General features: G+C 51.0%; 1 protein-coding gene across 4 annotated transcripts in view; it reads right to left on the reverse strand.

Annotated features, from left to right (window-relative positions):
* Positions 1 to 21631, reverse strand: part of HIPK2 (homeodomain interacting protein kinase 2) — a 181647-nt gene that overhangs the window by 48926 nt on the left and 111090 nt on the right. For all 4 annotated transcript variants that reach the window (XM_059172010.1, XM_059172009.1, XM_059172012.1 and 1 more), the window contains exons 3-7: positions 9401 to 9524; positions 9014 to 9133; positions 7143 to 7229; positions 5087 to 5271; positions 666 to 828 (exon numbers count right to left, since the gene is read on the reverse strand). In XM_059172010.1, coding sequence (XP_059027993.1) covers positions 666 to 828; positions 5087 to 5271; positions 7143 to 7229; positions 9014 to 9133; positions 9401 to 9524 — 679 coding nt within the window. The remainder of the gene's footprint in view (positions 1 to 665; positions 829 to 5086; positions 5272 to 7142; positions 7230 to 9013; positions 9134 to 9400; positions 9525 to 21631) is intronic.

The raw sequence follows: 21631 nt of genomic DNA on the forward strand, positions 1-21631 counted from the left end.
GAATAAAAGCAAAATTCTCTTAGATATCAGAGGCAACCTGGACTAGGATTTGGAGATTACTTACTCAGTAAATAGTTCCTGGGCATCATTCATATTTTAAGTAATGCGTGAGGTGCGGGGTTCTGCTAATTTTTTGCAAAAAGTTGGAAATGTGTGAGAAGAAAACCTTATGGTTCCAGCTGCTGGGATTCTGGTGACAGACGGATGAACTGATTTTCCCTGTGACTTGGAGAAAGGACGGGTTTTATCTGTCCTGGGAGATCACGTAGACCCCATCGTGTGGGGACAAGGGGGAGGGGTCTGTACTGCACGATCGCCAGCGTCTCTTCCTGGGCTCGAATTCTTTACTGGCAGATGTCAGACACAAAGCCATTAGAGCAGGAGGCTTTACGTTACTCCCACATCGGGACAGAGGGTAACACAAAGAGGTGCCATCTCAGAAAGAGCACCCCAAGAGAGTCCATTCTGGAACCTTTCTGTGGGACCAGCAGTCCATACAGAGTGCCTGGGTCCCCCAAAGGAAGTAAGTTTGGAAGTAAACACTTTCCGACATAGTAGAGGGATTCTGTGTATGACAGTGTCTCCTGACTAGGTTTGGGGGGGAAATATGACTCCTGATGCTCACTGGTGAGCCCTGCCCACCTTCCCTTTTGCTCCCCACTCACCTGGTTGTGGACAGTGTTCAGCTGGTTGTTGAAGGTCATGGTCAGGTTGGTGGATGTGCTGGGGGCCACGTGCGTGATGAAGGGGGTTTTGCTCTGGTTCACCGTGTCATACATGTTCACCCGACGCTTGCAAATCTCCATGTTCTGGAAACATGATTTGACACTGTTCGTGCAAAAGGCAGAGGCAGTAGGGAAAGAGAAGAAGGCAATGGAGAGAGGGGAAAAAATGGAGAGAAGGAGAGAAAGGGAGAACATCATTAATGCAGTAAGGAAGAATGGGGGAAGCTTAACTTTAGTCTACATTTGCAAGAGTCCCCTTTACTCAGATGAACCGCCCCCACTGCCTTAGGCTCCCTTCCCCCATGGAGGACCGGTAATGGTTCTCCATAGCCTAAGAGACGTGACGGCTCTCGCTGTATTTTCCTTATTCCCCTGATCTTCTGAACTAACCCCACCGCGCGTACTTCGCCTTCAGGGTGGCTTCTGACTGGGGACATGAAATAGCAGCTTCTGACCAAAGACAACTTCTCGAGCTTCTGGGGCACCAGCGCCATCTAGGGGGTGGCCAAGGAAGGAGCCAGCCCAGCACCTTGTCCCTGTCGTCACTCTTTGACCCCCTGGGATTGCACGTGTAACAGGAACAGTAATGCTAGTGGTAAATAGTAATCGTGCTTAACACTGGTTGAGAACTGTGGCAGGTGTTTGCCAGCACTCTTTCACTCAGTCCTACAACTACAAGGGAGAGGATTGCTGCCCCTGTCTTACGAGTAAGGATGAAGTTTTAAGAGAGGACAGACAGGTCATCTGCCAAGGTGAAGAGCTAATCACTAGCAGTCTTCACACGTGCCTCTACAGCCTCCTCAACCTCCCGATTCACCCTCCCTTCCGCTTTTCTCACTCTTGCCCAGTTACATGAAATAAAAATGATCTCCGGCACTCTCTCCCTCCAGTGCATCCGTGAATCAAAATAGAATCCTAGTTAGGAAAGTAAAGTATACAACTGTTGCTGACACCAGCATGGAGGAAAAGGAAAGCCATAGTGGCTTCCACCACTGAGCTCTTGAAAACCCCCCACAGAGGATCCCTCAGAATTTATACATTGTTTCTCATTCACTTCTGTCTTCTCATGAAACTTACTTTTCCTCCAATGCTCACATTCAGGATAGTGAAAGAGCACTTAAATTTCAATTTTAAATACTTATGTTACAAATAATGTAATAACTGGATATAAATATTCATTTTCTACTACTTTAAGATCACAAATGGATCCTATGGGTGTGCTAGATTTGGGGCCAACCAGGTGTATGTGGACTATCCCCAAACATCCTTTCCATGAACGATGTTTTGAACTTGGACGCGCTCAGAGAATCCTTCCTTTCTGAGTTAATGACTACTTACAATGGCCACACTACACACTCGGAATAAACACCTACTGATTGACGACCTGGAGAGAAAGGAAAACCTATTCTGTGGTAGCTAAGAGTTAAAAACTAGCAAGAATGCTGGTGATGCCAGCGTGCTTGAATCATCTACTAAGTACCAAGCAAACGGCTAAGTGCTTTCATGTGGAAGCTGAAAGAATAAAATGATGGGTTTTGTATTCTTTTTGGAGTGTATTTAAATGCATTATATGGTTTTGTGACAATTCTGAAGCTTTTAGACTATGAATTTTCTAACTGAAGTGGTCTGAGTTTTGAGTTTCATGAAGACAGGCAAGCACTTGCACTTTGGGTTAATTCTGTGAGAAAATGGCTTTTAAGGAATTTGTGCACTAGCCCCCCGGTATGGAGAAGGGGTCCCTTTCACCTATTAACCTAGATGTTGGGGCAGCTCTGGCCCAGCCCTAAGGTTGAGCGTGGTCCTCAGCAGTGTGGGCTGGAGGTTTCTTCTTGCCCTATAGTTCTCATGGTCTTCCCAGCCAGTACTAGGGCCCCTGAGGGGTTAGGCCTACTCTCAGGTGAGCTAAGGTGTGCTCAAAGACCTGTCTTTCCTTCTGGGGCCCATTTTCTGAATTCTAAATTGCCAGGGATCCTCTTGGACCTACACCGAATTCTGCACCTGAAGCTGATGCTCATGGTCTCCAAGCTTGGTCTTCATCGAGTACAATGAAGCATTTTATTCCCACTTCCTTCGCAGGACCCAAAGATGGGCAGGGCCCTGAGGTCGTTCAACCACGCCACTGACTTTCTGTGGGGGACCATGTCATCATGGTGCAGACGGCTGATGGGAGCCTTCTAGAGAGCAGGACTCCACCTCCTGCCACGCTGTTCCACAAGTGTCTCACTTTGCCCCGAATACGGAGAGAATGATCTCACGGGAGCCCTATCCAGTAACTCACCAAGTGTGCCTTCCTTCTGTTGTACAGACCGACTGCTAGACTTACCCCTCCACCCCAAAAGCAGGACAAATCCTGTAATGAGATTCTGCTATGGAGGGGTTCAAGTTCCTTCTTTGTACTAGAGGCTGGTTGTTTCAAACCAAGGAAACACTGGTTGTGGCAATGTGATCTGACTTACTCAGTGTCAACCGATAAGGACAAGCACTGAAATTAGAGGTGGTATGGGGGGTGCCACGTACTCATTTCTTGCCGCTCAGAGAGGGTCAAGTCTAGCCTGAGCACCGGCCGGGACGGGCAGAGGTCTCTCTCATGCTCAGCCTCCCCATGCATCCCTATGCCCTAACCCGAACTAAAATCGGGCACTCTCTCGAGCATATCACTTCTCCCCACACACACTCAGGGATGGGACTTCTTATTCTGTCACATCCCAAGAATCTCGAGGTTGAGAGGCTGAAGTGCTACCCCTCGTCACCCTCCGTTATGGGCTGAATTGTGCCCCCATCCCTGTGTTGAGGTGCTGAGCCCAGTGCTTCAGAATGGGCCTGCATTTGGAGACAGGATGTTTAGAGAGGTAAAATGAGGCCGTCAGGGTGGGCCTCATCCAGTTCCCCGAGGAGGAGGAAATCAGGACACAGACGTGTACAGGAGGCCCAGGGAGGAGGGGCGGAGGAGAGGGCCATCGACAAGCCAGGCAGAGTTGCCTTGGAAGAAACCAATGCAGCCAAACACCTTGCTCTTGGTGTTGGGTCTCAGTCTTCTGGAACACTCCCCTCATCCTGCCACCCCCTCTCGCCATCCGTCACTGTGGCCTGGGCTACCTTGCTCCTCCACTGTGCCCCAGGCCCGGCCCACTGGCGGAGGCTTCGGATATCAGGCACTACGGCTTCTCAGCTACTTCTCAACCCGGTGGCCTGCTGACATTGGCCTAGCCTGATGACAATGGCCTTGCACGCCTGGCCCCCATCTGGCCCCTCCGGGAACGTCTGCATCCTTCTCCTCAATCCCTCGCTCACCACAGACACCTTGTGCCAGCATCTGAAACTGTTCTAGTCTCTTCCTATCAGAAAACCCCCCTCGATCTCCTCTAGTCACTCCTGTTTCTCCCCCGCCCAGTCCCATAATCAGCTAACCTGGCTGCTGCTTCCCCTCAAACAGCTCTCAGGCCACCCGCAACTTCCCCGTTGCCGACCCGGACGGGCCCTTGTCTCCCAGCTCCTCTGGCCTGATGGAGCAGCGGCAGGCGGGTCTCTGTCCAGCCTAACTCGAACCAGCCATCCCTTGCTCAGAAGTGCCTCTGTGGGACTGAAGGATGAAGATCCCCATCCTTAACACGGGGCCCTGCCCGGCGCATCCTGAGGCCTCTCTGCCCCCAGAACCCGGCCCCCTGCCACCCGCACTGGGAGGCCCCACGCAGGCAGCGCCCTTCTTGCCCCTGCCGGCCTCCTCCCTGGTGCCCTGTCGCCCGTCCTCCCGCAGTCACCCCGCAGGGGCTGCCCCACCCGGCCCGGACGGCAGCCTGCTTTCCCTGGTAACAGCTGCTTCTCTGGGGATCACGGGTTTGGTGCCTTTCTCTCACCTACAGGCTGGGAGCCCCAGTGGGTGGCGGCTCCCATCTGCTCTGCCCCACACAGTACCTGCCCGTGGCACAGCACACAGCCCGCCGAATGGATGAACGACTGAACCAACCGGAATCCCGGAAGCCCCACTAGACCGAGGCCACTCCAGCATGGTTCTGGGTGTGACCTGTGGCGCCGAAGGTGGCTCTGCTTCCTGGATGCTCACCTTCCGAGCACTCCCTTTACGCACAGGTCCCAGCAGCCGGTTCATCTCCCCCCCACCACGCTCTCCGGCCTCCACCAGTTCCTCCTTTTCAGTGTAAAGCGAAGTGTGGCCCTGGGCGCCCCATCTGGCTGCTGCCTGTTTTTACAAATAACGTTTGATTGAAATGCAGCCTCACTCACTGGCCTCCTGCTTTCAGCTGTAATGGCAAGAGCTACTATACAAGCCTAAAATATTTACCACCTGGGACTTTAAAGGGAACGTTTGCTGACCCCTGGTGAAAAGCACTGAGCAGGACACCTACTGTGTACTGTGGGGAAAATCGAGTAGGTGTGTCATGGTGACGAAGGGGTGGTTCAGGGTTTCGATTGGAGTGATTCTCTTATCAGCATCTATGGTCAGCATCTTCTTTAACAGGTCGATGAACTCCCGCCGGTCGGCCTTCTCCACCAACATGTCACTGCCTTCCAAATCTGTTGTCATGTTCACCTGGAGGGAAATCGGGACAGGTCACCAAAACCCTGCTGTGCCTCCCCCTTCCCCCGATCGCCCTTACTCTCTGCTCGCAACTCTATCTCCCTCTCACAGTCTCCCCTTCCCGATCCCCAGGAGGCTGTCTGTGCAGGGCTCCTGCCACCTGCATGGGCGGTCACTGACTATAGGTTGTGGCTGCTCCCTTTCCAGGGAAGGCCGAGGGAGGCCAGGGCGCAGGCTGCGGCCGGTACCCAAAACCACGCAGGAGTGACAGGATGTGCACTGTTCCTGCTTCCATCAGCTGAGTTGAAATGTACCTCACATTACACCTCACTGAAAATAATCCCAAGATGGAAAGACTTCTGGGCACTGGCTGCGTAGCAATGTGGATGTACTTGGTACTACCGAATATACTTGGTAGTACTCAATGTACTTTGTACTATTGAATGTACTTGATACTACTGATACTACTGAATTAGATCCTTAACAGTGGCTAACGTGGTCAGTTTTATGTGATGCATATTTTACCACAACTCAAAAACAGTAACTAAGTAGTAACCAAGTAGTAAAAAATGAAATACAAGAAAGGGTTATTTATTTAACCTGCAGAGGCCAATGTGACCTCTTCCTCTGTTTGTAGTGTTTGTGTCCTCTGGCAGTGCCCTGAGTTAGGGCCAGAATTAATTTCAGCCCCGTCTTTACGGGGCTTACCTCTGCCCAAGGCAAGGAGGATATCTGAACACCGGATTTTTCTTCCAAGAGCAAGCCTAGGGCAGATTTTGAAAGACTTGTTTTGTGGTCCTTTCTATTATTTTCCAAGGCATGCTCTGGAAAGCAATTTCAGTTTTCTCGGGCAATCTAAGCTTCTAATCAACCGACAAGTATCCTTTACTCAGTATCATGATTTTTGGTTACACTCACCTTCAGTAAGAAGTGTTCTGAGTGTTTACTGGTCTATAGCTTTACTTCTCATTGCTTTTAAGAAAAACTCTCTTTGGGTTGTCCTGATTTTAGACTGTCTTTCCACTAAAAATAGCTAACGTTCTAGAATTTTCTCTGGGCACAAAGGTGAGAGCCTGTGGTCCCTCTAGTGAGCTGAGAGAGACTGACTGAAGTGGGTTGAGTTGTGTGGCAGCACAAGATATGTTTAGGTCCTCATGCTCAGAACCTGTGAATGTGACCTTATTTGGAAACAGTGTCTTTGCAGATGTCAATCAAGTCGAAATGAGGTCATATGGGGTAGGGTGGGTCCCAAAGCAATGGCTGGTGTCTTCATAAGAGAACAAAGCGAGAGGTTTGGGTGCACAGATAAGAGGAAAGCCAGGAATAAAGGCCCCACGAAGAAGGACAAAGAGGCCGGGGTGAAGCAGTTCCCCATCAGGGAACACAGAGGACCCCAGGGGCCAGCAGACACAGGCCTGAGGCACGGGTCCAAGGCCTCAGTTTCTCTCTAGAGCCTTTAGAGGGAGCTGGTTCTAGTGGTACCTTAATGCCAAGCTTCTAGCCTCTTGAAGTGTGAGAGAATAAATGTCCCCTGTCTAAGTCACCCAGGTGGTCATACCTTGTTACAACAGCCTGAGGGGATTAATACACTGAATCATGGGTGTGAGACTCAAATGTGCTCGGGAGCTTGAATTCTCCTCATGAAAACATCACTAAGATTGGCCAGTACTTTTTTTTTTTTTTTTTTTTTTTTTAAAACAAATGGGAACCAATCAACTGAAACTATTTTTAAAGAGCCCAATGGTTTTCTTACTAAGAGTGGTGTGTCATTGTTCAAGGTCAAGGTCAAACACGGCAGTTCCACCTACCATCTTGTATTAGCAGAGTCTTGCTGCACTTGGTTTGTAAAGGGCTAATATTGCATACTCACCCATGGGGCTTACCTGGGCCATGTCATCTAAACAGTTGAAAATGTACTTTCTTGCTTCTTTTGACTTAATTCCCGTCTCTGCTTCATGGTCGTCTGGTGTCTAGTCAAAAGAGGCAAAAGCTGATTGATTGGTCATGTGAATTCTTTCCTCGTCACTGACTCCAACCCTGGAACTTCTGCTTCTCATGGAGAAGTCTTTTCCCTCTTTCAGAGGACACTTTGAGTCTTCTTAAAGTGACCTGCTCCTTCTCCACACAAACCCCTCTCTCTCTTCTCTCCTTCCCACAGACACCCAGCCTGGTACGATCCAGAGGGTTCCAACAAGAATATGCCCCATCCCCGATAACCTTCATTCTCTCCTGAGTTTAAGGGATAAGGTGAGGTTCCACATGTGGAAAAGCAGATGCCCTTTTCCACATGGTTCTATAAATCTCAATTCTATTTCTCAAACTCTCATCCTGAGGCTCTCATTGCATTCCAAGCACTGCTCTAAAGCCCATGAGCTCATTCCATATTCTTCACAACAATCCTAGGTAGGACGATGACCAACCCATGTTCTAGAAGGACAAAGAGGAATGGCAAGCTGAAGGAGTCTGCCAAGGAGGCATGGCCAAGAGGTGGCAGCTGGCTGCAGAGTCAGCCTGTGGCTGGGTCATGCACATATGGTGCCTGTACTGGCCTTGGTCTTGGAAGTGGCTGTCTCCAGTTATTAGGGGTTTCTGGACTCATCCATGGATCACAGGTAATTGATCCTCCAAATCTCACTCAAGGATGCCACGCCTGGAGCTGCTAGGCTCTGATCCCAGAGAGGACTGAGGCTCCTTGCTAAGGCACAGAAGCAAATCCTGCCCCCGGCTGGCCTCACCCTCCTCTACCCTGGAACTCTTTTTCCCTGGACCTGACCTTGAGCAGCTCACTCTCGCAGTTGCCAAGTGCCAGCCCTCTCCTCAACAGCCTCAGAGTGTTGCTTAGCTCTCAAATCTCTTTTCTATATCTGCAACCACGGGCCATACTTTATCATTAAATCGTATTAGAATTTGGCTGTGGTTTTTGTCAAAAAAGAAAAGAAACCACACACAACCAAGAAACAAAAAACCCCACCTACTCTTTGCAAAAAAAGAAACACCTAAAATGAACATAAAACTTCCTTAAGACTTGCATTCTTTTCTCCTTCCCAGGAAAATACATTAATTTTAATTACTAGGCACAGATCAAAGTGAAAGCAAAATATGTTTTCGTTAAAGTAAAACCACCCGAGAGTTTACGGTGTGCAATGGTGCGCTTTACCTCCTGCTGGCTGGGACCAACAGACCCCTCCCTAGAGCCTTGGATGCCATGTTGCTGAGGCTGTTTCCTCTGCCTAAAAGACCCTCTTCATCCTTTCGGGCCCGGCTCAAACGCTCCCTCCAGATCTTCTGTCCTAGGCAGTAGTCTAAGGCTCCCTCCTTATGGCCCCACACTCTGTTCCCACCAGAGACAGAGCCCGTGTGACAGCGGGGGTGGAGTGGAGGGGCTTGGGCTCGCCACATGCATCCAGGCTCCCTTTGGACTGGGAGCTCCTCGAGGGTAGCAGGTGGTTCATTTCTGTCTCCAGCACAAACCCAACAAGTTGTGGTTTACTGGGATTATATCCCAGAGTTTAGCCACCAGAATTTGGGATCTGAGCTTTGCAGGCAGCAGGCCGAGCCAAGCGGTGCTTTTGAATATCCGAATTCATCCATCTCACACATCAACAACGGTCGCCCCCTCTCCCATGCTGCTGACTGAATCAAAGCGAAAGCCACAATCTGTGCGCCGGTGGCCAAAGCTCCCCACTAACTGGACAGTGCCCTTCATCCCCGAGTGTCAGGCATTGGGGACGAGTGGAAGGGACGCTCTTCCTACCTTCAGCCTCCACAAAGGATATGGTGAGTCTGTGTCACGGTTGAAAAACCTAGTTGTCTTTGTCCCTGCGCTTAATAAATATTCAGCTGGCAAACCCTGTGTTTGTGAAATATACCGGATCTGCAAGAGAAGACGGGAACGAGGTCAGGGTGTTTCCTGTCGCTGTACATATGCTGTACTTGTGGCTCTGGTGCCTTTGAGAAAAAGATGACAATTTTATAGAGAAAGAAAGAAGTAACAGAAGAAAAAGGGGCAAGAAAGAGGAATAAAGAAAGAAAAGTGCTGTTCTGAGAAGCAAGGTTTGGGAGACAAGGAAACAGCCTACAAGCCAGCCGCGTGTCAGGCTGTAAAGGAAGGGCTTGGGACGCCTGCCCTGCCTGGACCCACCTGGTCGTACTCGGAAGCCCCCGGATAGAGCGGCCAGCCCAGGAACAGCTCCGCAATGACGCAGCCCAGGGACCACATATCAATTGCCTCACAAAACGGTAAACCAAGGATGATCTCGGGGGCTCTGAAAAGGAAGAATGGGAGAGAGAGAGATCATTAGCAATTTGGAAGTGCGGGCAGCTACGTCTACACGAACTCTCCATAAAATTCTATCTTTCAAACCCGGGGTGCCATGACTGCCCCCCTCTAAGGGACCTGTGGTTCTTGTACTGTGTGGGCCGTGACCCCTCCATTCTTGGGCTTGGTCCTCCCTGTAAGCAGGCAGTGTGGTCAGAGGGCCGGCTGAGATGAAGGGGAGGTCTAGAACAGACCTCCAGGGAGCCCCATCCATGACTTCATTGACATTATACTCCAACCAGATGAACTAGTAACCACTTTAGAAAGACTCACGCGTTATCTTTTGTAACTGAAGACCCAGGAAACCAATCTTTAGAGAATGCCTGGTTTTTACAAAGGAATTCTCAAATACAGGTGTTCTACTTTCAGTAATAGAGAAAGCAGGCCTCTACCCAGAATTAAGGGGATCCAACCCCAAATCCGTTAATGCCAATGATCCATCTTCTTAGGAGCCTGAATCACACTTTTGTAAGGAAACACTAATTTTTTTAATCATCAGCTTCTAAAAAGGTAGTCTCCTAAAAAGTCCTCTAATAGTGTAATTACAGAACCCTGTTCCTGAATCCATAATCTGGGTACCAGTTCAAACCCCATTATAAACCCGTTCCTGACTGTAGGATTATGTCCCTTCATGTGGCAGACAAGGTTACCTGCCGGAGCTTCTGAAGGAAACTACCTAAATTCAAAGGGAAATTTTCACATGTAGTTAGTAACGAAAACCAAGGAGACCACAGAGCGCATTTTCATTTCTAAGAATGTGTCACGATTAAGCAGGGGTACATTTTGGAGAAAACCAGGTTCAAAGTATGAGATATGAACACAGCTTAAAAAAAAATGTGGCTCAAGGCACTCTGCTGATAATGAGATGCATTAGCCCAGCTTCTGTTTTCTCTGTAAATTTCCCACTTGATTAAGCAATGCCAGAAGACGCCACTCTCCGACCCTTTCAAGCGCCTGGAGTGGGAGCGGTGGGAGCTGCGGAGACGGCTCCGTCTGGGTTATCCTCACCCAGCCAGCACGGGAGGAGAGAGCCAGAGTGTGCTCAAACCACCCTCCTCGTCTTGGAGTTCGAGCTGAATTCCCCCCACTTAAAAAGCATCGCCCCACCTTGCTCTTTTAAATTTGCTCTCATGGCTCATCTTTTGTCTCCAGATCATAGTGCTGAAGAAAACCAACAAAAACCAACACGTTTTGTTGCAAAGTCTTGATTCTTTGGGAGTAAAAAGGCATTTCCTCACTTGCTCCTAGCTGGGGATTCAGCACCGCTGCCAGGTGCTTCTAGAAGGCCAGACTCCTCAGTCTGGGCTCAAAACATCCTCTTGCCAGAGTCGGAGGCCGGGTGGGTCTTTCCCGTTCCCTCAGTGCTGGCGTCCCCAGCTGCTAGGGTTCTGTTGGCGCCTCCCCCTCCCGTGGGGCCCTGTGCCCTCCAGTCCCGGTTGCTGGTGGCTCCTGTGCACGTGGAAGGACGCTGCTGTCCTCCGGCACTCGGGCATGGGGCGGCGGGGGGCGGGGGAGTCCTGTGGCTGCTTTAGGCACATTCCTGCCAGACTGCCCTGTGTCATGGGGCCTTCAGTCCTACAACAGGCCGAGGTCACTGTGTCTAGGGTTGCCCCCACACACCAAGGCTTCGTGAGTCCCCTGGAAGTCCCCTGGCAGTCACCTCAGGCCCCACGGTGGATGGTGTAAATGGATGAGATGACTGCAGGTTGTCTCTAGCGACGTAATCCCCTTATCCCGTATGTGTTGGAATCTGCCTGCCTTTCCATCTCCGTTCTAGAGCGTGTCCTCCCACACACACATCAGGCCTCTCCCTGGTGGGGGGACGAGCTCCTGCCCCGGTTCCGGCAAAGCTCTCTGCAGGCGGGCGGCTGAACACTACTCGTGTGCAACACAAACACGCAGACACAAAAACAGCTAATACTAGCGGACAAGCATGCTCTGGGTTCTCCCATTTCAAAAAATAAAACAGAACATAAGCACAAAGCAAACTAAACACAAAACCAAACCCTTCCTCTATCCCTTCATGTCCCCGCAGCCGTGGCCCCATTTCTCTGCCCCTCCGCCTTCACTCTCAGGCCTGCAGAGGCTCCCGGCAGCCCTCAGATGGAAACCTAAATCCCTCCACGGCCCACGCGACCTCAGCGATCAGGACCCTGCCCTGCACTGTCCTTTCAATTTCAGTTTCTGGAGGACCCCAGCTCCTTCTGGACCGAGAGCCTCCGTGCGGCGTTGGCTGCCTCCTCATCCTTCAAACCTCTGCGTAATTGTCACCGCCACAGACAGGCCTCCCCTGACACCAGTTAGTCTCTATCTCCAGTGCCATAAATGTCACTTTATAGCATTTCCCCAATAACCTGCGTGCTGTGTGTCTCCCCCTGCTCCGTCCACAGGGTGGCCTAGCATTTGGTAGCCACTTGATCAATAAGGACTTGTTGATTGAATAAACCTTCGTTAAACGTAAGGAAGTGCTAAAATATGCGAGTCAGGCGGCAAGTTCTCAGGCAGCACAAAGAGGCGAGCAGAAGGGGCAAATCTTCGTGAGGGAACCGAAGCCGGGCACAAGGGGCGGGATGTCACCCGAGGAACAGCAGGCCTCCGTGCGAGCAGGAACCCTGGGAGTGGGGCCAGAGTGACAGGCAGGCTCACCAGTGGGTTCCGACACAAAGTCCAGAGAGAGCGGCAGGGCTTGGCCGGGGGTTCCAGGGTCCTGAGGAGGCTGGAAAGGCTTCATGGCTCAGGCCTCCCAAGCCCATCTCTTCTGAACTCTCTGGAAGCCAGCGCCGCCTTCCGTTTGCTCATGGTTCTTCAGTCCAGGACCCCAGCCCCCTACAGGCCACTTGCCTTTGGTTTCGATCTTTTCCAATCCTTCCTCAAAAGTCTCCTTCACTCCTTTTCTGGCTCACGCAATACCCTGATCACATCTCTGCGACAGCTGGGCCCTCCCCACCTGCTTCCTCTGCAAACCCACGCTGCCCACCCTCCCCGTGCCGGCCACGCTGGGGATGAACTCAGGACCACCGGCTCTGGGTCTCGTGTGCTCTGCGAGCGCCTGCTGGACGTCTAGGCCAGGAGCCCTCAGCTAAGGAAGGTGCTTTCCTACCTGGCTGTCCGGAGTCCTCTGGGGACTGAAGACCATTCTGCTGTGATCTCGCACCCGCCCTGTTCCCTGCACTACCGGTCCATACGGCTCTGAGCCCCTGGAAGTTCAAAGTGAAGCCTCAAATCTGTTGCACGTCTGATGGTGGCTGAAGCTCATTTACTCCTGACTGAAGTGAGAGCCATTCTCGCCAATGGCTGGTGTGAGTGAGAAGTTGGCTCAAGCTCCGCTCATTCACTCATTTCCTCTCATGTCCAAACCACCATGTCCTAAGTGTCTGTCGTGTGTCATGCACTGTGCTGGAGACCGAAAAATAAATGAACCCGACCCTGGTCCCTCCAGGAGCTCACTGTCTGGCTGCAGGCGAGAGCATGCCAACGGCTAGCATATAAGGAGCGGAGTACGCGCCCAGTGCACAAGGCGGGTAATGCCAGGGGGTTGGGGGAGGGGCAGAGCCGGGAGGGCTTCCTGGGAGAAGTGTGAGCTGCGTCTTGGTAGGTGGACAGGCGGTGGTGGCCTCTGGGGCATAAGGCAGGGTGAATGCAAGCCCCACGCCCGCCCTGTCCCCACGGCATGGCTGTGTCCGTGGCACGAGCACAGGGCCCGGGCGTGGAAGAAGACATGCTCCTTACACGTCTGTAGGAACCTTTCTGTTCCAACCCTACATCCCCAGCGGCAGCAGCTTCCCCTGAAGCTGGCACCATCTCTCTGACGACAGGCCCTATGACAAAGGGCACACCTCTTGGCCTTTTTGCTTCAAACCTGACACACTTAAAAACAAAAAGAAAATATTCTGGTTTCTTCCATGGACGTGGTTTCTGTTCTCGGCTCAGTTCCACAGCAGGTAGGGCTGCTGGCTTGGGAAACGGGCCTTCCCCATTGGGCTCCAAATCACCCAGGTTCTGTTAATGACTCATCCTTCATTTGCCGCCCCACGGAATCATCTTACAAGTCTCCTCGTTGCTATTTTGGGACACCCAGAATACTTTAAACATACATGAAATGCCACATAAAATTTGTAGCTAAGAAAGAGAGAGATTGTTCCTTTCGAACATTCCCCCAGCAAGACACAGAAAATTCTATTTTTCTTATAGGAGGAGAATAAACAACTGTCACTTTCAACACGTGAATTATTGAAGCTTTGATATTTTACTGCACTAGCTTTCCTCGCAGCACCCGAGAGGATAGGGTCCTCCCAGATCATGCCCAGACCACGTGACCCCACGAGGCAGTGACCACTGTCCCCTACAGAAGTGTGGAGACCACACGAGCTGAGTGGGAATGACACAGGCTTGGAGGCGGCCTCCGGTGCCGGCAGGCTCTAGCTGTGTCCTCGACTTCCTGACACTGATACGAGGCTGAAACGAAGCAGAGCACCATCGTAGGACGCACCTAGCAGAGCGCCTGGCAGAGAACAGGCAATCGGAACATATTCAGTCGCTTATCTGGAACGTGTCTGTTCACAGCAGTCGAATAAAGAGCATCCCTCTTCCTCATTTTTAAAGCCCACTTTCTTCCTTATTGGTGGAAACAGGAAAACTGCCTAAATACATTAAAGCACACACATGATACATTTTTGTCTCATTTATTTCTATAAAAGGCACAAAAATGAGTATTGTTTGCTGTAACCAACAGCCAAATACCTACCACCTCACTTCAGAAAGAAAACTGCCTGGCCACAGACCCCACACTTCCCCTTGGCACAGGGAGATGCTGTCCCGAGCCTGCCTGCCCTTTCACGGTACCATTTCTGGCTCACCTGGCCTCCCTGGCCATGTGGACGCCCAGAGTCGATGTCTCGATCATTTTCACGGTGCCTAGTAAAATAAGTGCAAGGTTCACGGCCACTCCCAACTTGGGCAATAAATCTGCAACACTAATCAGAGAGCCCCGGAAGAACTGTGCATTTCTGGAAAAATGTTACTCAATTTCTCTGAGTTTTTATTTCCCCATCTGTGAAATGTGATTATTAATCTTTTCTTCTCTCAAGTCTCTATAGCAGCATATGAAGATAAATGATGGTCGGTGGAATTATAAAGCAGTTTGAACTCCTTGGAAGCAAGACACTCTATTAGTCCATGGTATTTTATAATCACTGATATTATAAGGTGTACTTGAATTGAACTGCAGTGAAAAAGCCCGTTCCCACAAATATATGTAGATTGAAAGTAACCTCAGTGTGGCTGGGGCAGAAGCAATCAAAATGTAAAATTGTATTTCAGATGGGTTGTTCAATCTTATGTTTCCACTGCAAATATAAGGGGACTCAGAAATGCTGACATGAGCTCTGAGCCACTATTTGTGCTGGTGACCCGGGGTGGGAGGTAAGGGGTCACATCAAAGCAACACAGGACCCAAGAAACAGCAGAAATCGGAGGACTGGAAGGAGGCTATTTTAGAGAAATTGAACGGCAAAGCTCGAGGGATCCACACAGAAGACAGCCTGCGGGGTGAGTGCAGGCGAGCGCATCTCAGGGCGGCCAGATGGAGAGAGAACCCATCCTCCGGTCCCCAGTGGGCTGCTAGAAAAATGGGGAGCAGCATCCCTGAAGGATGTCTTCAGACCACGTCGGGGGTACCCACGAAGGTCCCGTGGAGATCGAACTAGTGATCGAGGCCTGGTGAACCCAAGCCAAGGCCAACTTGGGATTTGATTTTGAGGAGGACACAGCTTCCTCAGTGAAAAGGACATGTGAGAGAAATGGCTTCGTCTTTGACTGGGGAGCTGGGTAGATGAGAACCACAAGAGGACCAAGGGATAGAGCTTCAGGGACAAGCCACAGGGTGAGGCTGGCCAGAAGCCCACTTGTTACGCTGGCTCGCACTCAGCCACGGTGACGAGGAGTCTGGCTTGCAATGGCCTGACCAAGCACTGTGGAGTGTTGAGATTTCTAGACACATTCCACGGAAGTAGCTTTGCCCTGTAATAAGCTGAGGATAGCACCGTGGTGGAGGGCTGCCCTAGGGAGCAAGGCTCTTATTCTAAAAGGAGAGCTAGCAAGGACACCCCACTCATGCTGGGGCAGTGGTACTCATGCAGCAAAGTCACTGCACGGATGTTCTCGAAATTCTACCTCAGGCAACACTGCTGATGTCCAAGACGCTGTGTGCTGAGGAGGATCAGTTCAAGACTCTCGCTGGAGATTCTGTTCTAACTGAATGTCTCCAGCCATAATCAAGAGAAATGCTCAAGACATTAGAACAATTCATTACATCCATATGGAAGGCTGATTATAATAACCACGGTCTGGTCTAGATGTTGTCATTTCTCATGTCACACTCGGAGAGTCTCCCAAAGGAAGCTGGCTTCTTTGATTCAACTGAGAACAGGGTAATGTCAGAATCAGTGACAGTTTTTTGATCTGTATGGGCAATGAACATCTTGGCTGTGAAGGAGACTTTCCTGGTATATACTCAGTACATATACAGCTGACCCTCGAAAAACATGGGGTTGGGGTTCCAACTCTCTGCCAAGCAGTCGAAAATCCACATATAACTTGACTCCCCCAAAACTTAAACTACTTGTTGTCTGAAGCCTTAGTGATAATTAGTTGATTAACACATTTTTGTACATTATATGTATTATATACTGCATTTGTACGGAGAAGTAAGCTAGAGAAAAGAAAATGTGATTGAGAAAATCGTGAGGAAGAGAAAATATATTTATAGTACTGCATCGTATTTATTTAAAAAAGATAAAACCCAAAACAAAACCTGTGTATAAGTGGACCATGCAGAGTGCAGCACCAAAATCTAACTTTCCTGCTTACATTCCAGAAGAAAAGGCTGGATCTGGAACTTAATCCCTGAAGCTTCTAATGATGTTGGTGTAAATTCAAAACCAGGACTCAGATGTCTGGAGTACATTCTGATGATAGCCTTGAAATTCCTTCTAGATCTCAATGAGAAAGGTCCCTACAAAGAAATCAGCCGAGACCCCACGATGGCTCGTTTCACAGATGCTCACACCGCCCTGTAGTTCCTACTCCGCTGACATACACTGCGTCTGCTTTGCCCGTACCTCCCAGTCTGGTCTCTGGTGCCTCGACCAAGAAGCCAGGGGCTGCTGGAAAATGCCTGGTCCTGCCTCCCAGCCCCCACAGGACTATAAGATCATCAGGTTTTATGCTCTCACTTTTTGCCAAAGTATGTGCTTGATAAATGTCTGCATACGCGCCCATCAGCCAGGGAAAGAGAATCGCAGGTTTCTGCACGTATCTACCTAGACCGATTCTTCTCACTCATATGCTGCTCCAGGTTCTTTTTCCTGATCTTTTTTACCTTTATTAAGTTTTTTTTTTTTTCAAAGATTTTATTTATTTATTTGACAGAGATCACAAGTAGACAGAGAGGCAGGCAGAGAGAGATGGAGGAGGAAGCAGGCTCCCAGCTGAGCAGAGAGCCCGATGCGGGGCTCGATCCCAGGACCTTGGGATCATGACCTGAGCCGAAGGCAGAGACTTTAACCCACTGAGCCACCCAGGCGCCCCTATTAAGTTATTTTTTATTGTAGAAGATAAGACACAAAGAAGTACACGAAGCAGAAACACAGAGCTCAATGACTTCTCAGAAGGTAAGCACCAGGGCTCCCCACCTGCCGGGTGAAGACCCAGAGCGTGGTCAGCGTCACAGAGCCCCGGCGCGTTCCCTCTCATGCGCCACCTGTGGTGGCACCGTGTGGCCAGTGCATCAGTGGGCAGCGTGCACACCAGGCCTCAGGATGCGGGCTCCCCAGACAGGTGGGCTAGAGGGCGGGCTCAGCACCAAGCCCCGGAGCTGGGAAGATGGAGCCGGCTGAGAGAGAAAGGAGACACGGCCTCAGACCGTCCTTTTAGTCCCTTTTGTTGATTGTTTTTCTTCTGCTTTGTTGCTAGCCTGTTGACTAAAACTGAGGGTTGAACTGTGCATTGAGAGCTTCCCCGGGGAGCCTGCCCATTCTCAAGTCCCACTGCCACCTGCGGCCACCTCTCAGCTTCCAGAGGCGGCTCCTCTTCTCTTGGCACCAGGAGGGAGTTCAGAATTTCAGTTCCCGGGGATCAACTGCAAACACAGCTCCCCCACTTGATTCAGAGGGTGATGTGTCACCCACCAGCGGAGGGAAAGGAGAGGTCAGTCCAGGGGGGAGAAGGCTGGTCTCTTTCACACTGACAGTCAACTCACGGCTCACCCTCCACCCCGGCTACGAGCATGGGGCGAAGGTAATATCACTTACGGGCAACTTTGCCAATTTAAATGTCAGTAAACATTTGGTTAATTATTTAGCTTCAGCGGGTTCATAGTGAGTCCTCCAAGATGTTTGCTGGATGGACAGATGGACCCACATGGGGCTGAAGATCCACGATGCTTTCCTGCCAGGGGTTTCTGGGCTCGCCCTGGAGAGGCCCAGGGCTTCACCGCTCTTAGTGAGTGAGCTGAGCTGTAACAAAAGACGAGGCTCATCATCAGCCCGTTTCCTTTCCTGCCAGCACCATTGGATCCTGCGGTGCATGGGGCTGAATCACCAGGCCTTCTCCACAGCCAATGGCCAAGGATTAAGAAACAGGCACTGAAGATGGAAACCTGGTCCTTCTTGAAAGGGAGATGCACCGAGGGTCACCGAATGGAGATACAGCATTCGAGAAAGCAGAGGCCGGAGACCTGAGCTATGAAAGGGAATCCCCTGAGTAGAGATGCCAAACACAGACGGGAGGGTCAGTTTCCACTGTGGCTATGGGGATGCTCCCACACCTTCCGAACAGGCCTCCCTCCCTATGTGGCGCTCTGGGGAAAGAATTACCAAGCAAGAGGAGCTGACGCCTGCTAACACACCACCCGACCAGTCTGCAAATAAGGCCAGGAGCTGTGCTGGCTAGTGGGGCTGGTTCTAACCCCGGAGTACAGCATCAGTCCTGTCCCCAAGCACGCTGGCGTGACGGGGGGGCAGTGGAGCCCGGTGGACAAGGCAGGCCTTGCTCCTGGGGGGGGGGGGCAGTGCACTGCATGCTGGCCTTGTCAGGAGACCAGACCCACAGAAAAGGGCAGAGGGTGCAGCCTTCACCCAATTCGGTGTCAGGAGAGGCCACAGGGTGGGCTTAACAGTAGCCTGTTCGGACCTGCCACGGTCAGGACAAGGAGGGAGCACCCTAGGCAGGCTGGTTCATCTTCCAGCAGGAGTTTTGTCAAACAAAATGGGCATAAATTTTAGGTCTCCAGCCAAGGGCAGATTATTCAGGGAAACCCTTCCAACACTCAACTTTTCCTAAAGGAGCTGAAACAAAATAGAACAAACAAAGCCCAAGTTGGCTTTCTTGTGTTTGTTTGGGTCATGGAGGGAAAAGCTCCACCGTCTCTTTCCAGCTCACACTAGGGGGTGCTGGAGCGCAGTGGACTCATGCTTGGACACATGCTCGGAAAGGCCTCTCCACCTCCAACTCCCGGGGCCGGAGGGGTGGGCATCCCTCTGGGGAGAGCCGCTGGGCCTCACGGTCAGCACCACACAGCCACACATGGAGCACAGGGGACGTTTCTGTGAGGGGAGGGGGGTAGTGCCCCCCAGATGAAGATGCCACCGCCCTATCATCCCCTTAGCTGCTTTTCTCACCCTAACAATGGGGCTCTGTGTAGCCCAGAGCCGGTCTCTCCCGCATGCCTGCGAAATGTAGCAGCCTCCAGCGAGAGCCACTAGCATGTTCCTTTTGCTCTCTTGAGCACCAAACACTACTTCAGCCAATGAGCTAACCAGCGCCTGGAATCGGGGAGATGCCACGCATCGGTGGAGTTCAAGGCACAAGGTGAAAAGAGAGGAAGGGGGAGGGAGGCAGGGACTGAGGCAGAACCGTCCAGACTCAACCGAGCGGTCAGGGTGGGGACAGGGACCCTCCCCCCCTACCCCGTTGCTCCCAGTTTGCCTCTTTGGAAAGCACCTCTTCTGGCTGCCCCCTGAAGCCTTCAGGGGCCCTCCACAGGAAGCCCGCCTCTTCCAGAAGCTTTCCCTGCCCGGGGAACCCTCCTGCTCTGGGTTCCTATAGCACACCCACTGCCCGTTCGGCTCTTCCACTCGTGCCTGCGCCGATACTCATGATTGTTTAAAATAGGCTTCTCAGTGAGACTGGAAGCATCTCGAAGCGGCAGGTTGCGTTCTTTATCTCTGTGTGCCCCACGGCACCCAGCAGAGTCCAGGGTCCTCCACAGCCATCCGCTGTCACGCTTCATGCTCAGGGGCTAGAAGAGGCTACGGCTCCATTCTCTCTCCCGGACCGCCAAGCACCAGGCAAGGACAGAGGAAATGCTGGATATGCGATGTCTGTTGAACCGGACAGATGATCTGAGGATGAAACTTACTGTCTGCTTGTTCATTTTAGGGAAAGAGAAGAGGTAGGGAGCAGGCAGCTCTTCTGAGTTCTTCTCTGATAATGGGGATTTCCATGGGGAAATTTGAACAGAAACCAATAAAACTCTATTTATTTTTAATGGGAGAATCTTGGCATAGGAAGTTTGTTATCTTTACAATATATATAAGCAGAGGAGAGGTGGGTGAAAAGGAGAAACTACTTATCTCTCTGGAGATGAAGAAACAAACAGCCAGAGAAAATGCGAAGAAGAAAGGAGGCAGTTACGGAGATTTTTTAGATTTTCAACTAAAAAAACCCACAAGCAATTAAGCAAGCGGATGTCTGAAAGCATGGCAGTGATGACTGCTGTGAAGAGCTCAGTTTCTTTTTGGCCAAAGAACAGGAGTTCTGAGACGTCACTTACAGCCTCCGGGTGCCTGCTTGTCATGCTTGCCTCTGTGGCGCGCCGGGTCTATAAGTAGGTCTAGGTGTGCGTGCATTTAGGCCTGCCCTGGATTCCCCCAGGACAGCAGAAGTTCCTTGAGGAGAAAGAACCTATATTTGCTTCCTTCTGTGGGTGGAGGCTGGGCACACAGCAGGTGTTCAATCAACATTAACCGGCTAACCAGAGCTAACCAAATCCTGTCCCTGGTCTGAAAGGCCCTGACACAGAACTGTCTAGTTCCTTTTCATTTGGCCTCAGAAGACTTGGTTTTTCAAGAAACAAAAACAAACCCAAATACCCCCAACATTCAACTCAAGAGTCAACTGCAAGGCTAAGTGAAACTCTTCCGCTGCCTCTTTAATGATGCTTATTTGTGTGAAAAATCAAACAGATCTTCTTTCTTTCTCTCTCCTGGGGTTCCCTGACTTCTCAGAGGCTGACAGCCCTCAGCTGGTCCCAGAGCCCGAAGTCAGGGGACATCACCAGGGAGTCACAGTGGAGACCAGGAAATCGACAGCAGCAGAGAGGAAGGAGGAGGACACAATGCTGAGTATGACAGGTCACGTGGAGGAAGGGAAGCTCGCAGGGCACACGTTCCCCAGCCCCGGTATTCCTTTCCTCCTAGGATCGCACTGACAGCTTAAATGTGAATGAGCATCATCTCTGCGTGCACGTTAACATCTGGCTGAAATGCCTGTTCTGCAAGCGGGAGCCTGCCGTATCCCTGGCTCCATCATCTTCCTACCAAACAGCCACGTCCCACACATTTCTCGCCGGTCTGCCTGCGCCGTTACCAAGGACCACCCTGCGGAGCGCCCCGCTTGGCCGGGGTGGGGTGGGGGGGCGGACGGAGAGAAAGGATGTTGCAGGGCGATCTTCTTTTCCTGTACGGACTGTGTTCAATATGGACAAATATTTGTGTAGCCTCTGTGTTTACCATTAATACTGGGACAAAGTAATTAGCGGCTACATTCGTCTTTGGGAAGCAGCAAAGCATGGTGGGGGTGGGGGATGGGCAGGGGAAGCAAAACCCCGAATGGAAGAACAGAAATGCTAAAAGCTGGCATCTGAAGGTATTATTCAAAAACAATATGGGAAAAGGCAGAACTGTATTTCCTCTGTTCTTCTAAGGGGAAGTTCAGAAAAAGGTCAGAAAGAGAACAATGCCGGCCATCTATCACAGCAGCCTCTAACCTAGAAAG

Source organism: Mustela lutreola, chromosome 4 (assembly GCF_030435805.1).
Source record: "Mustela lutreola isolate mMusLut2 chromosome 4, mMusLut2.pri, whole genome shotgun sequence".
NCBI lineage: Eukaryota > Metazoa > Chordata > Mammalia > Carnivora > Mustelidae > Mustela > Mustela lutreola.